Source organism: Ascoidea rubescens, assembly GCF_001661345.1.
Source record: "Ascoidea rubescens DSM 1968 unplaced genomic scaffold ASCRUscaffold_1, whole genome shotgun sequence".
Lineage (NCBI taxonomy): Eukaryota > Fungi > Ascomycota > Saccharomycetes > Ascoideales > Ascoideaceae > Ascoidea > Ascoidea rubescens.
The window spans coordinates 1,814,945-1,833,198 of NW_017962913.1; the positions used below are offsets into that span (position 1 = coordinate 1,814,945).

Here is an 18,254-nt window from a genome sequence, read left to right on the forward strand (position 1 = left end):
TCTCCCAACGTGCTTTCTGCAAAAACAGGCGCTACCCAGAAAATAAAAAGAACGACAGCTCCAGCTAAGAAGAAGCCAAGAGCTCGATATGCAGACAATTCTCAGCAGGAAAATGAAGAGGGTTGCCACTGAGAACAAACCGCACTCTTGCAGCCCAATCAGTGTGCTGAGATCAAAATATCTCTTGAAAACACTTCCACCCAGCGTTTCGCCCAATGTTTACGTAACCAGGTTGGCTCCACCAAATTGCGCGCTAATCCCACCCAAATTGGCCCTGAAAAAAACAGATCAATAATCAAACCAAGAAAACGAAAACCCAAATAATACAAATACCCTGCAAACAGAACTGCAAGATAACCGTACCAAGCAAAGAATCTTGATAATGCTTCTTTGTCCATTCCAATAACCGGAGCGTGCTGTGCCATATTCGAAACCACCTGGACATCTTGGTCAAGTTCTGCAGACGCAAACAGCTACAAGCCAATCGCAGCGGAGCTCGTCCTGATGTGGTGGTTGGGGCCCGGTCGCTCTTCGGTATTGTTGCCCAGAACGGCTGAGTGCCCCTCATTGCTCAAGTCTGGCTGGAGCTGCTGTTGTTTTTGCTTTCAACCGAAGCACCACGAAGGCGCTATGTCTTGTCCTAGAAAGCCGCCAAAAAGACCATTGCAAGAGACACCAGAAGGACCACCAGAAGGACCACCAGAAGGACCACCAGAAGGACCACCAGATGGATTTTTTCCAACTGTTCCGCCGCGCTAGATACTATTTTGCGTCTATTTCTTCTGTCGCGCCTTCTTTGTTGCTGATTTTGTTTTGTCTGCCACCTCTGTCTGCTGGATAAGCTGCCTAGAAATCAGAGCATTGAGAACACATTTCTAGCAATCTATATAGCTGCATATTTGCAATGAAAAATAAACAATCTCGAGGGAAATTTGAGGGTAGTGTGAAAATGGTTCTCTTTGCTCTACTGACTTTCATCTTCCCACCCACTCCATTCCATTCACTCCATTTTAATTACTTGGTTAGCGATAATAGGAATTAAGATTCTTTCTTTAACAAAAGACAAAGGATGGTAAGATGTCATAACTTTTTCAAGACGGACGCTGTTCTATTTCCAAATCCCAAATCTGATATAACCTTTGTGTATTACACAAACGTTCCACTTTCCCAATTCAACAACATCCAGGTGAACACCTCTCTAAATGCAGGTCACCTGTAACTCATCCAAGACACTATTCGGGTTGGGAAATTTACTTTATTTAAAATTTGGTTCCGCTTCTATGTCCGTAACATATCCGTCTTTTTACGTTTAAACAAAACGGATCTGTTTGAGCAACCGTGAGAAAAACCGAAATATACTACGGCTCTTTTCGTGGTAGGGGTCCTTTGCATTTTCAACAAAAACAATTCTCTTGAAACACAAAAAGTGCTCTTAAGTTTTATTTTCAACACTTGAAGGCATCAATTGAAATCATAACAATACCAAAGGTTTAGTACAAATAATTTTTTTAGTTTATTATTGAGAAAAAAAAACTTAGTGTAGGAACTTAGTCTTTACTAAAACATTCGTTCTCAAAAATAAACAAGAGCCCTTAACTGCCTAATAAAGTGTGCTTCAGGTTTGCTTTAAGTGTGCTTCAACTGTACTTTATGTGACTTTTAAGTGACGATTTTTGATTTATCATTTTGTTTTGAAATTGAAATTGAAATCCATCATGTTTCCCCATCTTATTATCTTTTAAGTTGATGCTTTAGTTAATTTAAAATAATCGTGTTAGTATTAACAAACTTTTCTTTCATTTTCCCTCTTATGCCTTTTTATTCAGCACCATTAAGATATCAGGTTACTGGAATTAAATAATTTTATTCAGTATTAATATATTTTAAATACAAAAGTATTCATCCTTATGAGTCCCTTTTTTCTAACCACCCAATTGCTTTTTTATTCAACACAACGACTTATTTCCTTTACTCAAAAAGAACCAAAGGAAACAACACATCCATATACTTGGGGATATTTAGATTCATTAGCCGTTATGTTATTTTTGTGAGACGTGCATAAATCGGCATATGTCTATTATAATCTTTCCTTGATGATGTATACGCAACTGAAATATAAGCAAAACATCAATCAATTTTTCTTAAAAACAACAATAATAATAAATTGGACATAAACTATTGCTTATTCAATTTAATAAATTCCTATATTTTGTATCGAAATTATAAATTACAATCATATTTAAATTTTATATATACTTCTTAGACCCCCTCAATCGCCTTTAAATCATCCAAGTGTATATTAACAATTAATCCTAACCAAACCCTGCCCATTCAATAGAAAATCCAACAATATTTTTATCTTCTTCATCCTTTGATTCAAAAACATCTTCTACAAATGAATTGATATCCTTGTCAATTTCCTCTTCAGTTTTTGTTATCTTTTCTTCCATATTATTTATATCATTTATACTGGCTGATTTCTTATTTTTATTCCCAATACACACCCATAATTTTTTAACGCCAGTAGCAAGCCTGCCACCATTCACAATATTCAACATTCCAATATCTTCATTATAGTATTCGAAAAAATTCATAATTAAATGAGAGTGATACCTTAAGGGATCTGATGGATATCCAACAAATTTCCCTCCAAATCTTAATCCAGGTGATAAAAAATATTGTTTTTGTAATATTATCTTATTGTAAAACGAAAATGTCATTTGCAAATCATTTAAATATTCTTCAAATTTAGAAAAATCATATTTGATTTCATAATTTGAATTTTCTGTTATTGAATCATAGATACAAAAATTACTTAGTCTTTTGGTGATCTCATATTCATCCACTTTCTTACCAATTTGTAATTTAGTATAAATGTAATTTTTAACTAATCGAAATAATATCACCTTTTGAATACTTTGATCTCGAATTCGAAGGTTTTCCATAATTGTATCGTAATTTGGTAATTTTTTTGAATTGATCTCATTTTTATAAAAGATTAGGTTAATATCATTTACATCAATTGCCAGATAGAAATCTGTTTCATTGTAAAAGGGCTGGTTTTCAAAAGAATTTATATCGTCAAGATTAATTGGTTCAGCATGAGGCTTCTTTCTCTTTAATTTTTGAATTTTCTCGATTTTCAATTTTCGTCTCTTAATCCCTTCCAAAAAATCTTCCAATCTTTGTTTCAATATCATCTCCAACAACTCAACGTTGTTAGTGTATGAAGCAATTAGATTCCTGAATAGTAACTTATCAATCACTAAATAACATCTCTTGCTAGCAACCAAATATAATACCTCTTCAATTGTCAATTGCAAAGGCAACCCTAGAAAAATATTTTGTTGTGGAGCAACTGCTAGTGTGCCCGATAAAACCCCAGCAATATTCCACTCTCTCAACTTTTTCACATCTTGTAAATCAAACACTAGCGCTCGGTTCCCAATGATTTCGATGTCAACCTTATCATGGTTGTTCATTTTAGGATTTGATTGCTATCTCCAATTTTATCTTCAACGCTACTATAATGCACCAAATCTGATTAGATAAAAAAATCTTAGCCCTAATCAGCACCAAAACCACAGTCACGGGACATATAACAGGGTTCTTTAACATAGATACATCGCTTCCAACCACAAAATAACTGCTCTGTGACTGCTTTCAGCTCTCAAAAACCAATTTTGCTCCATCACTGAGGGCCTAGGTCACGTTACTTTTCCAGGTCTGAAATTCACAAGATGGTTAGTATGGCGATTTGGATTTATGAAAATAAAATTCAGTTGCAAAAGTGCTGTGAGATATTGGCTGAACCAAGTTAGGATAACAATAATATAATATTATAATAATACAAAATGTCATCTGTTCCAAGTGTCCAAGTATGTTATAAAACCAGGATCGTTTAATGAATATGAAAAGAATATGAAACAAATATGGAAGAATTATCAAGATAAAAAAAAAATATAAAACAACTCATATCCTTCGAGTTTATCAAAAAAACGAGTTAAGAAAACGAATTAAAAACTTTGAAATACTTTTTACAAAAAAACAACAGAATTTACTGAAAGAAATAGAAAAAAAACGTAATTGAAAAATATTGAACAAATAATATAACTGTATCATTTCAACTATAAAATTACTCAATTTCAATTATAATATGTAGAGGAATATCGTTTTTAAAGAAAATTGACCAAAAATATAAACAATCTCAGCATTTGAAAAATACAATCGGCTCAATATTTTCAATTCAGAATATTGTTTTTAAAAGATTGATCAAAATATGCATTAATTAGACCAAAAAAAAATAATCATATTTATTAAGATTTTATAAATTATGCATTATTCTTACACTCTAAGAAGCATTTTTTATATTTTCTATTGAATTTAACAATGAAAAATGGAAAATAAAAAAGAAGGAAAAGAAATTAAAAATAATTCAGTATTTATTAAAAATTTAATGAGAAAAACAATCTTCTGTCTATAAAACATTTATTTTAATTAATTTGAATATAAAAAGTAATGAAATTTCACAAAACATCATTATAATACATGATTTGAATGATAATACCTAAAATTAGTTTTAATTGAAAATATTATTTGATAAGGTTAACTATTTTTAAATAAATATGATTGAATAAAATATGGTATTTTTTTTTTGATGTCTTAGTATTATTTATATTCTTCAATATTTAAAATAAAAATTATAAAAAAATTAGAATAAAATAAGCTATTTTTTTTATTTTATTTTATTTTTTTTCATTCATTAAGAAATACTAACTGATTGAATTATTCAAAACTTTAGACTTTTGGTAAAAAAAAAACTGCCACTGCTGTTGCTCATGTCAAAGCTGGTAAAGGTTTGATCAAAGTAAATGGTTGTCCAATTACCTTAGTTGAACCAGAAATTTTACGTTTCAAGGTCTATGAACCATTATTAGTTGTTGGTTTAGATAAATTCGCTAATATTGACATCAGAGTTCGTGTCTCTGGTGGTGGTCATGTTTCTCAAGTATATGCTATCAGACAAGCTATCGCTAAGGGTTTAGTTGCTTATCACCAAAAATTTGTTGACGAACAATCCAAAAATGAATTGAAAAAAGCTTTCACCCAATATGACAGAACATTATTAATTGCTGATTCAAGAAGAATGGAACCAAAGAAATTTGGTGGACGTGGTGCTCGTGCCAGATTCCAAAAATCTTATCGTTAGAGAAATTTTATACAGAAAAAAGGAAGTTGGATTTTTACTTGTTTACTTATATTTTATTATATTTACTAAATTTTTCATTTGTATAACATCAAAATAACTAAAGATCTGTATTTTTTTGTTTCTGTTTCTTTTTTTTATATAACAGTAAATTAATAATGTCGGGAAACATATCTAGATTCCAAAATGTCAAACAAAATAAAATAACAGCCTTTAAGTGAAACGCTAGTTTTAAAATCGTTTTGTAAATCATATCTAGCGAAGTGTAATCCTGTATATCTGCATTTTTAGATTTTTACTTATTGGGAAAAATAGTAAAAATACACAATTGAATTAAATTAAATTATTAAAACCAAAAAAAAAACGAAAAAACGAAAAAACGAAAAAACAAGTTTATCATTAAAAACAAAAAAGACAAGTTATCATTAAAAACACAAATTACAATTATTTTATAAATAAGCAAAAATAAATTTAATGAATTATAATAAAAAATTTAAAGCAAAAAAACCTTAGATTTCCCATTTATTTGAATTTTAATAATTTTATTCAATTTAAATAATGATACAAAATAATATACTTGAAAAGTATTGCACTTGTAGATGTAATTTAATCAAATAAACCAAAACCCATATCATCGTCAGATTCTTCTTCTTCTTCAGATTCGGATTCCTTAGCTGCTTCATCTTCGGCAACAGCACCACCAGTAGCACCAGTTGAAACAGTGGCACCACCACCAACAGCAGCACTGGCAGAAAATTGAGTTAATAAACCGAATAGATCCTTACCATCTAAAGCCTTAGCGTATAAATCAGTCCAGATTTTATCAACATGGACACCAGCCTTATTGGTTAAAGTTGATAACTTTTCTGGTGTAATTTCGACATCAGCATCAGCTAAGATTAAAGCAGCGTAAGATAAAGCGGTTTCAATTGAGGCAGACATTTCTTAAATAGTTATTGAACTAGATATAATCACTTTTAAGCACTAATTAGCAGACTATTCTTAGATCAGCTATATATTAAATGGCAATCGACAGTTGGTAAACAGACGAAATATAATGAAAAATTGAGTTGCAATAAGAAAAAGAGATGAAGCAGTTGAAAAGTCAGGTGAAATGAAATAGGGCTCTAGTTTTGTTTTTAATCATCAGCCCTAACAGTCACAAAAGGTCTCAAGTTCGAGCCCCAAAGGGGAAGCTCTTTGTTTTTTTGCAATATTTGTTGACTTAGGGCTTTTGAAATGCATTAGGGTTTCTGTATTGTCGTTTTTGAGAAATTACAATCGAGAAAAAAAAAAGACGTTTGTTGTGTAAGAAGCATATAAGTTCATTCAGAGATATATATGAAGAGGGACCAAGTAAATAAATAACCATTAAAATGTATCAAAATAACCGGAAATTAAAGCATAAAGATTGTATTTATATTTTCAAGATAAAGGGAAACTGGTAAAAATAGTATAAATAATAAAAAAAATTGGGATAGGAATTGAGACAAAGGTAGAGATAGATTAAAATAGAGATTAAAATAAAGATAAAGATAAAAGTAAAAACAATAGTAAATTGAAGACAAATATAATAAATAAATTGAAAATAAATTGAAAGCAGAAATGAAGATGAAACTAAATAGAGAAACTCAAAAGCGTTAAATAATAAAAACTGATTTGATAAAAGATTGATAGTAAATCTAAAACAGGTAAAAAAACTTATCTTGTAAAAATGGAGATATAAAGTTTTAATTAACTTTTAACCTTATTTTTATTATTTTTATTATTTTTATTTTTTAATTCTTATTCTTATTTTTATTTTTTTGTCTTTCTTTGACTTGTCTATCTTCTTCTTCTAATAAAGACAATCGTAGGGCTTCTTCAATCATTCTTTGCTCAAGATCATTTGTGGAATCAGTTCTTCTTCTATTAGTGGAGGATGAGCCTTCATGATTTTCGAATAATAAAGAAGATGCGTGTATAGCTGAAGCAGCAGCACATCTTCTTGCTAATCTCATTCTAGCAGATGTTAATTTTGATTCCCAGTCAGATCTTATGTAATCAGTGGTGACAACTAAAGGAGATGAAGCAGGTAGTGAAGATCTTCTTTTTCTTTGATAAATGTCTGATGGAGCCAGTTGATTATCATTAGACGCTGAGCTTGAATTTGGGAAATTAGAGTTTACCGAGTTTGCAATTGAGTTTGAAATTGAATTTGAATTTGAATTTGAGTGAGAGTGGATGAATATTGAAGAATTTTTCGATGAGCGACTTTCAGCAGTTGAATGGTTATCAGAGAAGAGTTTATTATTATTATTATTATTATTATTATTATTATTATTATTGGAGGAAGAAGGAAAATCTATATGTATTACGTCTTCAGATATCGGAGTAGATGATAAATTATTGGGGTAAGAAGAATAATCGCAGGGGTTTATACCAGCGGTACCAGTTTTGATATTATTTGGAGGATTATAGGTTACACCGAAATCAGGCATTGCACAGTAGGGGCATTTTGCTGGTTCAGAGATTAGATCTTGAACACTAGAGTTTGATTGTGAATTTGACTGGGGGTTTGGTGGTGAGCTTGATTGCAAGTTTGTATTTAGATCTGAGGAATTTTCATCGTGAGGAGGATGGGGATCTAGTCTTTTAATTTGAACAAAGCATTCAGTGCATATTGGTTGTAGACAGCAACGAGATTTATTTAAATGGTTTGGATAAAATAGAAAACATATTGGACATTCAATTGGATTTTTATACAAATTCAATAATAGATCAATCGAGGGGATATTTTCTTTTTTGAAACCGTTTATGTAGGATAACTTTCTTTCTCTGTTGAATCTTTGTTGAGCATCGTTTTGCCATTGGATTCTTTTTAGATATAGAGATTGAACAAACTGTCTTGATTGCAATCTCTTTTGATAATGTTTTGAGGATTTATCAGGTAAATTGGGTAATAGAGAAGAGTCGTAATCCTCCAAGTTTTCAGGAAATTCAGAATGCAAATTGTTATTCTTCAATATAGATAGTAACTTATCTTGTGACCAATTATGATCGAAATCTTGTAGAGGAGTGTAAAAAGGAGCTAATTTTCTATCAATTATTAGATTTTTGACTATCTCAGTGTTGTAATCTAAATTTGAATTATATACTCCATAAGGAGCCATATATCCCCCGTCGACATTTTGATCATGTTTGACTATTAGTGATTTTACGTGGTTTTCCTTTAAGATTTCCTTTTCTTTGGATGATTTTTTGTTAGATTTGGAATTGATTGAAGAGGCGTTAATCAATTCTCTCGCGTTTAGAGCGCTGAGGGAACCATTCCTTCTTCTTGAACTTGAGGTCTGTGAATAGATGTGGTCGTAGTAGGGACTTCCCCTATCTTCCTTTGCCGGAACATTACCCATGGTTGAAGACAAGACACAGACACTAATTGGATGGGAGCAAGAACAAGAGCAAAAGACGAAGCAGAGGCAGGAGCAGAGGCAGAAGCAAAAACAAAAACAAAGACAGGAGTGAAGCAAAGAGAAGAAGAGATGGAGAGCTGGGGTTTATAAAGACGATCCCACGATAAAACAAGCGCAGCGCAGCGCCGGGCACGAAACAAAACACACGCGTGCCGCCAGCAGCAGCGCCGCAACAAAGTGCGTGCGCCACGCACCACAAGCATCTCGGGAATCACGGAAAGTACGGCCCTGTGTCGGTCTTGCTGCTGCTGCTGCTGCTGCTGCTGCCTCAGACGCCAAGCAGTAATAGTCACGTGATAATAAATGCATGTGACAGACATCTGTTATCGGAAGACCCCTTTTAGCAGACCTTGCTTATCTGAACCTCTTTTTCAGACCCCCTTTTTCAGACCTCTGGACAGCTGGATTTGAAAAACAATTGAATAATTAAACGTAAAACTAAAACTAAATCTAAATCTAAGGTAACTAAAACAAAACTGGAGATGAAATTAGGTGATTCTAAGTGTCTACTGCTATTGTAGGAGTTTTCAGGAGTAAATTAAAAACCAAACAAACTATTAAAGCCAACAAAATATAAGTAAATAGATAACTAAATAAAAATAGTAATAAAATAGTAAACTAGTAAAATAACAACTAAAGTCAATTAACGCAAAAAGAAGGGAAAATTAATAAAAACTGAAGTAAAAAATTTAATCAAACAATTTTAAAAGTACATTACAAAAAAAAAAAATCAAAAACAAAGTAGAATAGAATAGAAGAAAAATTGAAGCTGTTTTTATCTCTATCTTTATATTTATCATTAAAGGAAAAAAAAGACAAGACATTATCGGTTTTTTAGCCATCAAATCTTATTAAAGTGTGTGTGTGTGTCTTTTCATTTCGTTATTTCCTATCATTTATCAATTATTACTGATTAACTTACCCCAACTCCGAAACCAACAGCTATTCCGACAATACTCAACACAATCACAAACATGGCTAGTGTTGCTGATAATAGCTTATACTGCCTTGGAATATATCCACATGATTTATCAAAGAATCCAAAACAAATTAACAAATACAATGGTGGAACAAATATCCCAATTATTAATAATAGTATCACATAGTTGGTCGAACAAACATCAACCTGTTTCTTATAAAAATCGTCATATAGCACTTTATTTTGAGATACGCTTTTGTTCAATCCTGGTTTCAAATTAAAACTCTTCAATTTCAATTCCTGAGTCTCCTTCATTAAAGCACTGGTTCTTAAATTACCATTGCCATTGCCAGTTCCACTGCCAGTTCCATTACCATTAACATTACCAGTTCCATTTACAACTCCATTCCCACTAGCAATTTCAATTTCATTATCATTACTAATATTGGTATTATTGTTTGCAAAATTAATACTTCGATTAGATATTTGCTTCAATGGTTTTTGTTCGTACATCAACTTGGGTTTTGAATCAATAGGGATACTTAAATTGGACCTTGCAATGATTCTATTGACACTGATTGAATTGTTAATTGATTGGATCTCATTTCCGAACCCTGCTCCACCGATAACTGATCCCCCTATATGTACTTTATCCATTGTATTAGTAGACGAATAACTCTTTTGAGCAAAATTAGTTCCCAAACTAGGGGTAGAGTTTGTACTTGCATTAACAATAAATTTTGATGATGCCGATTTATAGCTCATATCATCTTTATTACCACTATTGCCATTATTTCCACTATTAATGTGATAACTATTATGTGAATAATTGGTATTGTTGCTATTATTACTATTGTTATTACAGTGATTACTATTACTACCATTAAGATTACTATTAAAATTACTATGGTTAATTTCTCCCATCATTGCGTTTTTACCAGAGAATCCCACTGAGGAGGTGCTGTTGCTATTACCTTGTGGATGGCTAGTATTGTTCAAGTATGTTGGGACATAAATCGAAGACTCAGCATCGTCGTCTCCGACTTTATACCTAGCCTCATCATCATCTTCTTCTTCCTCGTTGTCGTATTCGCTATTGCTAGCATTATCCTTTCCTTGGTTCTTAGTCCTATTGTGAACATTCAGAGGTTGATTAGGAGTTAATTGTCTTTGAGAAACGTCGTGTTGTAGTTCTGCTAGTTTTTTATCATATGCATCGAATTTATTTTCGTCTTGGATATTTGACAATTTAGAAAAGTCATATTTCAAACGATTTTGGAAAAATTGGTCTTGTGGCGAATATGAGCTACTAGTCATAGTTGGTGCATAGGTTGGAGAATTTAAATTATCAAATAAATCACTTCTGCCGCCGGTAGTTGTTGAAGTGTAACCTGTATTGGTAGATATTCTATTATTATGATTTGAGGGAGAGAATTGAGAAGAAAATTGAGAGGAAAATCTGGGAGGGTTAAATAAAGGAATTTCATTATCATAGAATGTTGCTGAAGTTTGATTATTATGTCCAGCCGCTAGATTATTGTTTGATAAGATACGTTCAGATTCTAAAGAAAGATGAGGATTAGGAATTGGATTAGGAGTGGGATCGGGAATAGGATTGGGATTATCTTCAAAGGATTGTTGTTTGGATAAAGTTGTTGATCTCTTTTTGACTGTGCTGATATTTTTTGAAAAAGATGAAGTCATTGAGGAAAAAGAGTGGATGGAAGATTTTGTTCTTGAATGGCCCCGGTCAAGGCTCGACAATTGTTTATTGTGATTTGCATATAAAGAAGTGTGGGGCTGCGATGGTAACTGGGATTGGGATTGAGAGGAAAAATCGCTTGATAAATTTTGATGAATTTTTGAATTTTTAATCTGATTTGAGGATGATAAGGAGGAGACATCAACTGAGTTGATTGAGTTTGTCGAGTTTCTCATTATTGAATGTTTAGAATGAGATTTATAAGTGTGGGTGGTTAAGATTGAAGTTTTTGGTAAAAAGTCGTTTAAATTATTTGAATTGTTTGAGTTGTTTGAATTGTTTGAGTTGTTTGAATTGTTTAAATTATTTGAATTATTTGAATTATTTGAATCGACTAAACTCGGGTTGCTCTTGTTGTCTGAATAATTTTTGTAAATGCTTAATAAAGTGTTTCTACTTTGAGCTGAAAGGTGAGGATTTGTATTTAAATTCGGGTCAGTTGGCAATAGGGATAAATGATTTGTAGAGTCGTTAGAATTTGACGTTTGTTGTTGTAATATTATTCTCGGTGGAGCTACATTTTGATTGATATTGTTAGAATCTGAAGTATTGTTGCTATTAGAGTTATCTAAATTTTCAATTATGTGAGAGTTTCTTGTTATGTGTTGGGACTGATGATAATTATAGTAATATCTGTAATATTCATAATCGTCGTCTAAATCTATGATGCTGGCACTTGGTAGAGGACTGGTTGTGTTGTTATTTATGTTTAAATCAGATGAGGTTGAAGAGTAAGAAGTGCTTAGACTATTTCTGTTGATGTTGTTATCAATGTATCTTAGATTTGAGTTTTGGTTTAAATTTAAAAATTGGTTATTTGCATTGGCAATGGTATTTGATAAAGATAAAGATAGTTGGTTGTTTGAGGATGAAGGTGATAATTGGTTGTTTTTATGGCTATAAAAAACCTCAAATGATTTCTTGTCGTTGTCATTTGTTGAGGAGACTGGAATTGAATTGGAAAACGATCTTGAAGACAAAGGGGAGGACGATCTGTGGGAGGCCTTTGAGATTATAGATTTGAATTTTTCTCTGATGGGAGATCTTAGTGATTCATTTGATTTTTTTTGTGAATGGTCAGTGGGTGGTGGTGGTGGTGGTTGGTTAGAGGATGAGGACATATTTGGCAAAGAGATTGAATGTCTTTGTTTATAGGTCCAGAAATTTTGCTGAAACTTTGTGAAAAAATTTCAGTTGAAAGCAAAGAAGAGCAATGTGACAATATAAAGAGATTAAAGAAACTAAGGAGCGAATGGATGAGTGACTGAGTGACTGAGTGACTGAGTAAAAGAGTGAATAAAAAGACCAGGAGTGGTTCTGCTGAGTGAATTGGGGACAGTAATTGATTCAGCGTATTGGGCTGACAACAATGAGGTTAAAAGAGTGAATAAGTTTGTTACTAAGGAAGGAATAGGTGCTGCAAATAATCAAAACAAATTAATCAGCAAAAGGATTTGATAAAAGATCATTTGTCCAGCGAATCCGAATCAGTGTCTCTGTATCTAAGAGATCAGTGCCACAGTAGAAATATATCAAGCACATCAAACTGATTATATCAAGCTGATTATATCAACTGAAGGAGCTGAGGTTTCACGCGCGCTTCCCACGCACAGTCCACGCCAATGGGTCGGCTCAAAAAGGCCCAGATGCAGCGTGAAAACAGCTGCAAAACAGCCGAAAACCAAACACGGGCAGCGGCCGAGAGCGGAAAATCAGCAACACACCCATTCCGCAGCTCTGCTAGGCCTTCGCCGCGCGCGCGCGAACCGGATAGATGCCGCTGGCCGCTATTGTGTGTCCCAAAGAAGGCATTAATGGTTTCCTCTTGCAGCCACCCCAAAACGGCATTCCTGCAGCCTCTTTGGAATGTGCTGCGGCTCAGGCAAAAATAGCACCTGCCAATCAGTATTCGCTCCGCAAGCGCGTTTTCCGTACCTACAGTCATAATGCGCGCAGACACAGCATCCACATAGGTGGGCCTGTCACAATAACAAAAGGAAAAGTAGGAAACAACCAAAAATAGATACAAGAATATCCGTGCATGTGGCTTTCTAATCTCACATGACACTTGCCCCTTTGGGATATTTACCTTTAGATATAACCATATAATCTGAATGATCATCATCAACGGCCAAATTACAACGACAACAGATCAAATAGACTGATAAAACTGATAAACCAAGCACACAAACTGATTCAGCTAGTCGATTTGGTGCCATATAGTTTTGTTTTAGTTTTCTGTCAAAATGAGCCAGAACAATATTCCCATTCTTCCAATAGGCGAGGTGATAAACTGCTTTCGCAGCTTTAACATCATTCTCGAGGAGTCGCTTTTCAGCAATCCTCATCCACAACAATTGAAAATCCTATTCTACGACAGCCTACTTCATTTGTATCTTGATGACAGTAACGTCAATGGACTCATTCACACAAATGGCAACAATCTCAACAACAATGCACATCTCACCTCCAGAAGATTGAACCTAGAGGATGTTGATAGCACTGATAGTATAACTATATTATATCTACATTCCAAACTACGGAAATACTTGATGCATTGTGGGATCGTGGATTTCTCTCTAAGAGATCTAGACACCTTCAGTATAAACCGATTGGTTAAAATATTGAGTGCGATTATAAATTTTGAAAAGTTTCGGCTTAAAGTCTCGGAATCGATCTCTGAAAAGCTATTGAAAAATTTAAAAAAATCAATAGATGGCTTGAATGAAAAAGATATTGACTTATCTACTTTAAAATCGAAAATCGATGAAATAACCAATAGTATTAATTTAATAAATACTAAAAACAGCATCGTTGTGAAAGAAGGTCAAAGTAATGTTGATCCCAATGAGATAATACTGGAATTAGACAAACAGAATACAGTGACGGAGCAAAAATTGAGATCGATTCAGTTTCTTAATGATAACTTAATGGCGGAGAAACAAGAATACAAAACAGAGAAAAGAAGACTATTTAACAAGTATAAAGATTTAAAGAATAACTTGGAAATAACTCAAAAGGATTTAAAAACCATGGAAGATTTGAACGAGAAATTCAAATTTGAGAATCTAAGTGAATTATTTTTGAGCCTAAGTAATTTGAAAACCGAGTTGTCTGTCTTGAATGAAAAAAATGATAAAAATCTTATGGATTTGGAAAATTTGAATTCGATTCCATCAATTTTTTCAGATTTTGAATCAAATTTAAACGAATCGCTGAATACGATAGACGACTTGTTTAAAAAAAAATCTTTTTTGCAAAACAATCTTAAACAAATTAAAAATTATAATCAATCGATATTAAAACATGAAGACGATTTGAATTCCTTAAAAAAGTCAATTGAATCATTGATCGTGGAAAAGAACTTGCTAATTAAAAAGAAAACAGAGATTGAAGAGCTAATTGAAAATAACTCAATTGAAAATAACTTGAAAATCAAAAATTTCTCCAACAGTTTAGATGAATATATTAAAAAGAAAAAAGATATTGAGAGCGATTTATCAGAAAAGAAAAAACGATGTCAAGAGATCCAAAGTGAAATCGAGACCAAAAGGAAAGATTATCAGGATAACCTTGACGATATCAATGAAAGGGTAAAGTTATTGTGTTCTCAAGTTGAAAACTACATTAATAAAATGAAACCAAAGCTAGGTATTAGCTAACAAATGTAGAGTAGTGTAGGAAGATCGAATAATAATGTAATATAAATTGAATAAATAAAATATATAGTTTAAATACATAATGAAATTAAAAAGTTTTTTTGATTTTTTTTTGATTGATTTTGTACCATCATATTCCATGCTTGATAAAATAAGTATAATAAGACACATGTATAAAAGAAATACCCAAAAGCTTAACAAAAATAAAAATATAGAAAAAGAACAAATATTAAATTAACAAAAATGGAGAAAAAATATGAAATAATGTAACAATATAATAAAATAAAATAAAATAAAAGATAAAATAGATAAGATAATGATTTTTTTGATTTTTATAAAATACAATAACTTTTGCTTCTTTTCATTTCTTTTTAAACTTTAAACTTTTTTTTTAAACCAAATTGAAAAAAAATATGATAATTAAAAACCTAATCTAAACAAACAAAAAGGATTATCAAAGTGAGGGGGAGCATTCAGATTGTTATCAGAGTATCAACATGAGAGTAAATTGCACAACATAACGAGATTTATATCAGCAAGAACCCAGTCGCAGCTAAGAGGGTAAGCGCGCCACATGATTCGCGATATAGAAATCGGAATGGTAAGGAAATTTAAACTCGTGAGAATAGTGATAAGAAGGTGAATGGGATGTGAGATTGATAAGCAGATTGGATGAATAGAAGGAGAAGGAGAAGGAGAGGTAGAATTGAATTAAGATTTTATTTTATTTTTTTATTTTTTTCATTAACTAAATAACTTAATCAAATAATAAAAAATCTTCGACATCAAAATTATTAGCTGGCGCTGCGGGCCTATTGCGATGAGATGAATAAGAGAGGTATGAATTTGATAATTAAAGAAGATAGATTAGAATGAAGATGATTGATAATCACTGCTGGATTATGCAACCTGCTATTTGATGAAGAAAGATTTAGATTATATGAGTCAGATAGATAGTCAACAAAGTTTTGGTTTTGATTTTGGTTTTGGAATTGAAATTGATTTTGAAATTGGTTTTGAATGTTGTTGAGATTAAAGTTTATGAGGTTGTTAGTTTCAAGGGAGATAAGGTCTTTGATAGAAAATGAAGGAGGGATTATTGAGTTTATATTGATTGAATCATTATTTGTGTTACTGTTATTATCATTATTATCATTATTATCATTATTATCATTATTATCATTATCACCATTATCACTAGAATTATTGGTGTTATTATTATTATTACTATTATTATTATTAGAAGTATTGTTGTTATTGTTGTTGGAGAGATAGGAAGGGAAAGAATAGATTGGATTTGGTAATTTAGGAAGATAATCAGGATCGATTGTTAGAGATTCAGATTCTGGAGAGGTTAGGTTTGAGATGGGTAATGGGGAGAAGCTGAATTCGTGATCAGACGAGGTGATATCGAGTGAGTTATCGTGGTTATCGTTAGATAATTGAGGGATTGAATTAGAGTGTTTTTTTGATTTGAATGATTTGATTGTGGATGAAGAAGGAGATTTTTTAATGTTGTAGTTTTTAGTGTTGATGTTGTTGGTATTGATAGTAGTGTTATTGTAGAGAGAAAGTTTGTTTTGGAGAGAAGTGAAGTTAAAATTTGGAGGTATAATAGCGTCTGAGAGCTCTGATTTGATTTGAGGATCAGCGGCAGAAAGAGAGTCTAAGTGTGAATCGTCTAGAAGAAAAGAAGTGGAAGCAGGAGAGGGAGGTGAAGGAGAAGAAGCAAGAGAAGAAGCAGCAGAGGAAGTTAGTGAAGGAGTAGAAAGGGAGGAGGGGGAGTCAGCAGAGGTGGAGTTTGAAGAAGAAATGATTGAGTCTAGCAAGATTGAGGAATCGTAATCGTTGTTTAGGATGTTTGTATCAATGTCAGAGATGGAGCCGTTGAGAGATTTGATTCTGTCTATTAACTTTTGGTTTAATTGAATTAGTTTTAGTTCTCTGAATTTTGAATTTTTGAGATTAATCTCTAGATCGCTGACAGATTTTTCTAGGAATTCGACATGTTTTCTCTTTTTCTCCCTGGAGGCATGAGCAGCTCTTCTGTTTCTGAGAATTCGCTCAATACGCCTCTGCTCTTTTTCCTCTTGAGTCTTAGCTCTTTTTCTTGGAGGAAGGGCGGTTTTGATTTGTTGCAACTGCAAATCAATGTTTATGTTTTTGTTTGAGGCCATTTTAGGAAGATGAGGAATAATAGGGAGCAGGATGGGATGGCGGCAGAGGAGGAGGAGGTAGAAATGGTGGTAAAGAGCGAGAATGGGAATAGATTGAGATGGTGAAGATATAAGAAGAGAAGAGGAAGAAAAGTGGGCGTTAAAGTAGAATATATACAAAGAGAAAGAACGAGAGTAGGAGATCTGAGAGAGAGTCGTTGGAGATTGATTCTTAGAGCATATATCAGAAACAAACTAACAACCTATTTTTAATTTCACTGCCCTGGGTTGTAAACAGAGATAGGAGGTCCCGTTTGCGCGGGGCGGCTCCACATAAGAGCCACATCCCAGGCACTAGAACCCGGCGCGTTCCCCCGCCGGTCCCCGGACGCGAGCGCGACGCGCGACAGCCCCGTCGGCCTGGCTGCGTTCCACAGCCCTGGTACCATCCGCGCCGCGCGCACGCGCTGCGATTGGCCAGCGCACACGTGAGAATGCACATTCAGCACGGTGTCTGCATTGTGCACGCAGAACCGCCGTTGTGCTGCCAATTCAATTCCCAAACGAGCGAACGCAGCGAGCGCGATGCGTGCAATGTGCCTATCGCTCGATCGCTGAAAGATCGTTTGATTTTGCTGCCATTTGCTGGGTGACATTTTGGCAGTTTGGACGTTTCAGCCCTGGGCTGCAGCGGCAGCTAGCGAGAGACTACGAGCGCTGGGCCTCCTTCGCACGAAACATTCTACTGTAGTGATGCCCTCATTTCAGGCAATTCACACCACATCGACAGCTGTGCCAACTGGAAGAGAGAGCGTCGGCCGGCAGTGGTGTCGGACGCTTTGCATCCAAATTGCTGCTTTGAGTGCACAGCAGTTCCGCACGCACAGGGGGTCCGTCCAAACCCTAATGAATCTTATCGGTTTTTGCGCGTCACATGCCCCGTGGCTCTGCTCCTAACAAACCATCCCATTTCTGCGAGCGTTCGCATTTGATGGAAATTGCCCAAAGCCGACGGAGCGTCTTCTGGAAGCTCTGTCTCGCAGCAGCAGGGCGAAAAGAAAAGGAGAAAAGAAACAGGAAAAAGAATCGCTGCTTTT

The 18,254-nt window shown here is 33.7% G+C and overlaps 9 protein-coding genes across 9 annotated transcripts; 3 read left to right on the forward strand and 6 right to left on the reverse strand.

Annotated features, from left to right (window-relative positions):
- The first annotated feature begins 100 nt into the window (after positions 1-100).
- ASCRUDRAFT_73708 (uncharacterized protein) lies at positions 101-360 on the forward strand. Its single transcript, XM_020192403.1, has one exon. The coding sequence runs from the start codon at positions 113-115 to the stop codon at positions 293-295; it is 183 nt and encodes a 60-aa protein (XP_020050290.1). The 5' UTR covers positions 101-112; the 3' UTR covers positions 296-360.
- Positions 361-2,179: 1,819 nt separating this feature from the next.
- SEN34 (tRNA splicing endonuclease subunit SEN34) lies at positions 2,180-3,513 on the reverse strand. The gene has a single exon (XM_020192405.1). The coding sequence runs from the start codon at positions 3,480-3,482 to the stop codon at positions 2,313-2,315; it is 1,170 nt and encodes a 389-aa protein (XP_020050291.1). The 5' UTR covers positions 3,483-3,513; the 3' UTR covers positions 2,180-2,312.
- A 1,127-nt stretch (positions 3,514-4,640) lies between these two features.
- On the forward strand, positions 4,641-5,209 carry RPS16A (40S ribosomal protein uS9; the record flags this gene model as incomplete). Its single annotated transcript, XM_020191469.1, has 2 exons — positions 4,641-4,643; positions 4,802-5,209. 2 exons carry the CDS (start codon positions 4,641-4,643, stop codon positions 5,207-5,209), a joined length of 411 nt encoding a protein of 136 aa, XP_020050292.1.
- Positions 5,210-5,696: 487 nt separating this feature from the next.
- On the reverse strand, positions 5,697-6,240 carry RPP1A (ribosomal protein P1; the record flags this gene model as incomplete). Its single annotated transcript, XM_020192406.1, has 1 exon — positions 5,697-6,240. A coding segment is annotated over exon 1 (332 nt), but the record flags the coding sequence as incomplete, so codon positions are not given.
- A 256-nt stretch (positions 6,241-6,496) lies between these two features.
- SIP5 (Sip5p) lies at positions 6,497-8,817 on the reverse strand. Its single transcript, XM_020192407.1, has one exon. The coding sequence runs from the start codon at positions 8,356-8,358 to the stop codon at positions 6,985-6,987; it is 1,374 nt and encodes a 457-aa protein (XP_020050294.1). The 5' UTR covers positions 8,359-8,817; the 3' UTR covers positions 6,497-6,984.
- Positions 8,818-9,574: 757 nt separating this feature from the next.
- Positions 9,575-12,463, reverse strand: ASCRUDRAFT_5886 (uncharacterized protein; the record flags this gene model as incomplete). The annotated part of the gene is made up of 1 exon (XM_020191218.1): positions 9,575-12,463. The coding sequence occupies one exon, from the start codon at positions 12,461-12,463 to the stop codon at positions 9,575-9,577; it is 2,889 nt and encodes a 962-aa protein (XP_020050295.1).
- A 1,809-nt stretch (positions 12,464-14,272) lies between these two features.
- Positions 14,273-15,004, forward strand: ASCRUDRAFT_73715 (uncharacterized protein; the record flags this gene model as incomplete). The annotated part of the gene is made up of 1 exon (XM_020192408.1): positions 14,273-15,004. One exon carries the CDS (start codon positions 14,273-14,275, stop codon positions 15,002-15,004), a length of 732 nt encoding a protein of 243 aa, XP_020050296.1.
- A 350-nt stretch (positions 15,005-15,354) lies between these two features.
- On the reverse strand, positions 15,355-17,354 carry FDO1 (Fdo1p). The gene has a single exon (XM_020192409.1). It carries the CDS (start codon positions 17,176-17,178, stop codon positions 15,814-15,816), a length of 1,365 nt encoding a protein of 454 aa, XP_020050297.1. The 5' UTR covers positions 17,179-17,354; the 3' UTR covers positions 15,355-15,813.
- Positions 17,355-17,432: 78 nt separating this feature from the next.
- Positions 17,433-17,813, reverse strand: ASCRUDRAFT_68038 (uncharacterized protein; the record flags this gene model as incomplete). Its single annotated transcript, XM_020191470.1, has 1 exon — positions 17,433-17,813. The coding sequence occupies one exon, from the start codon at positions 17,811-17,813 to the stop codon at positions 17,433-17,435; it is 381 nt and encodes a 126-aa protein (XP_020050298.1).
- Between the last annotated feature and the right edge of the window lie 441 nt (positions 17,814-18,254).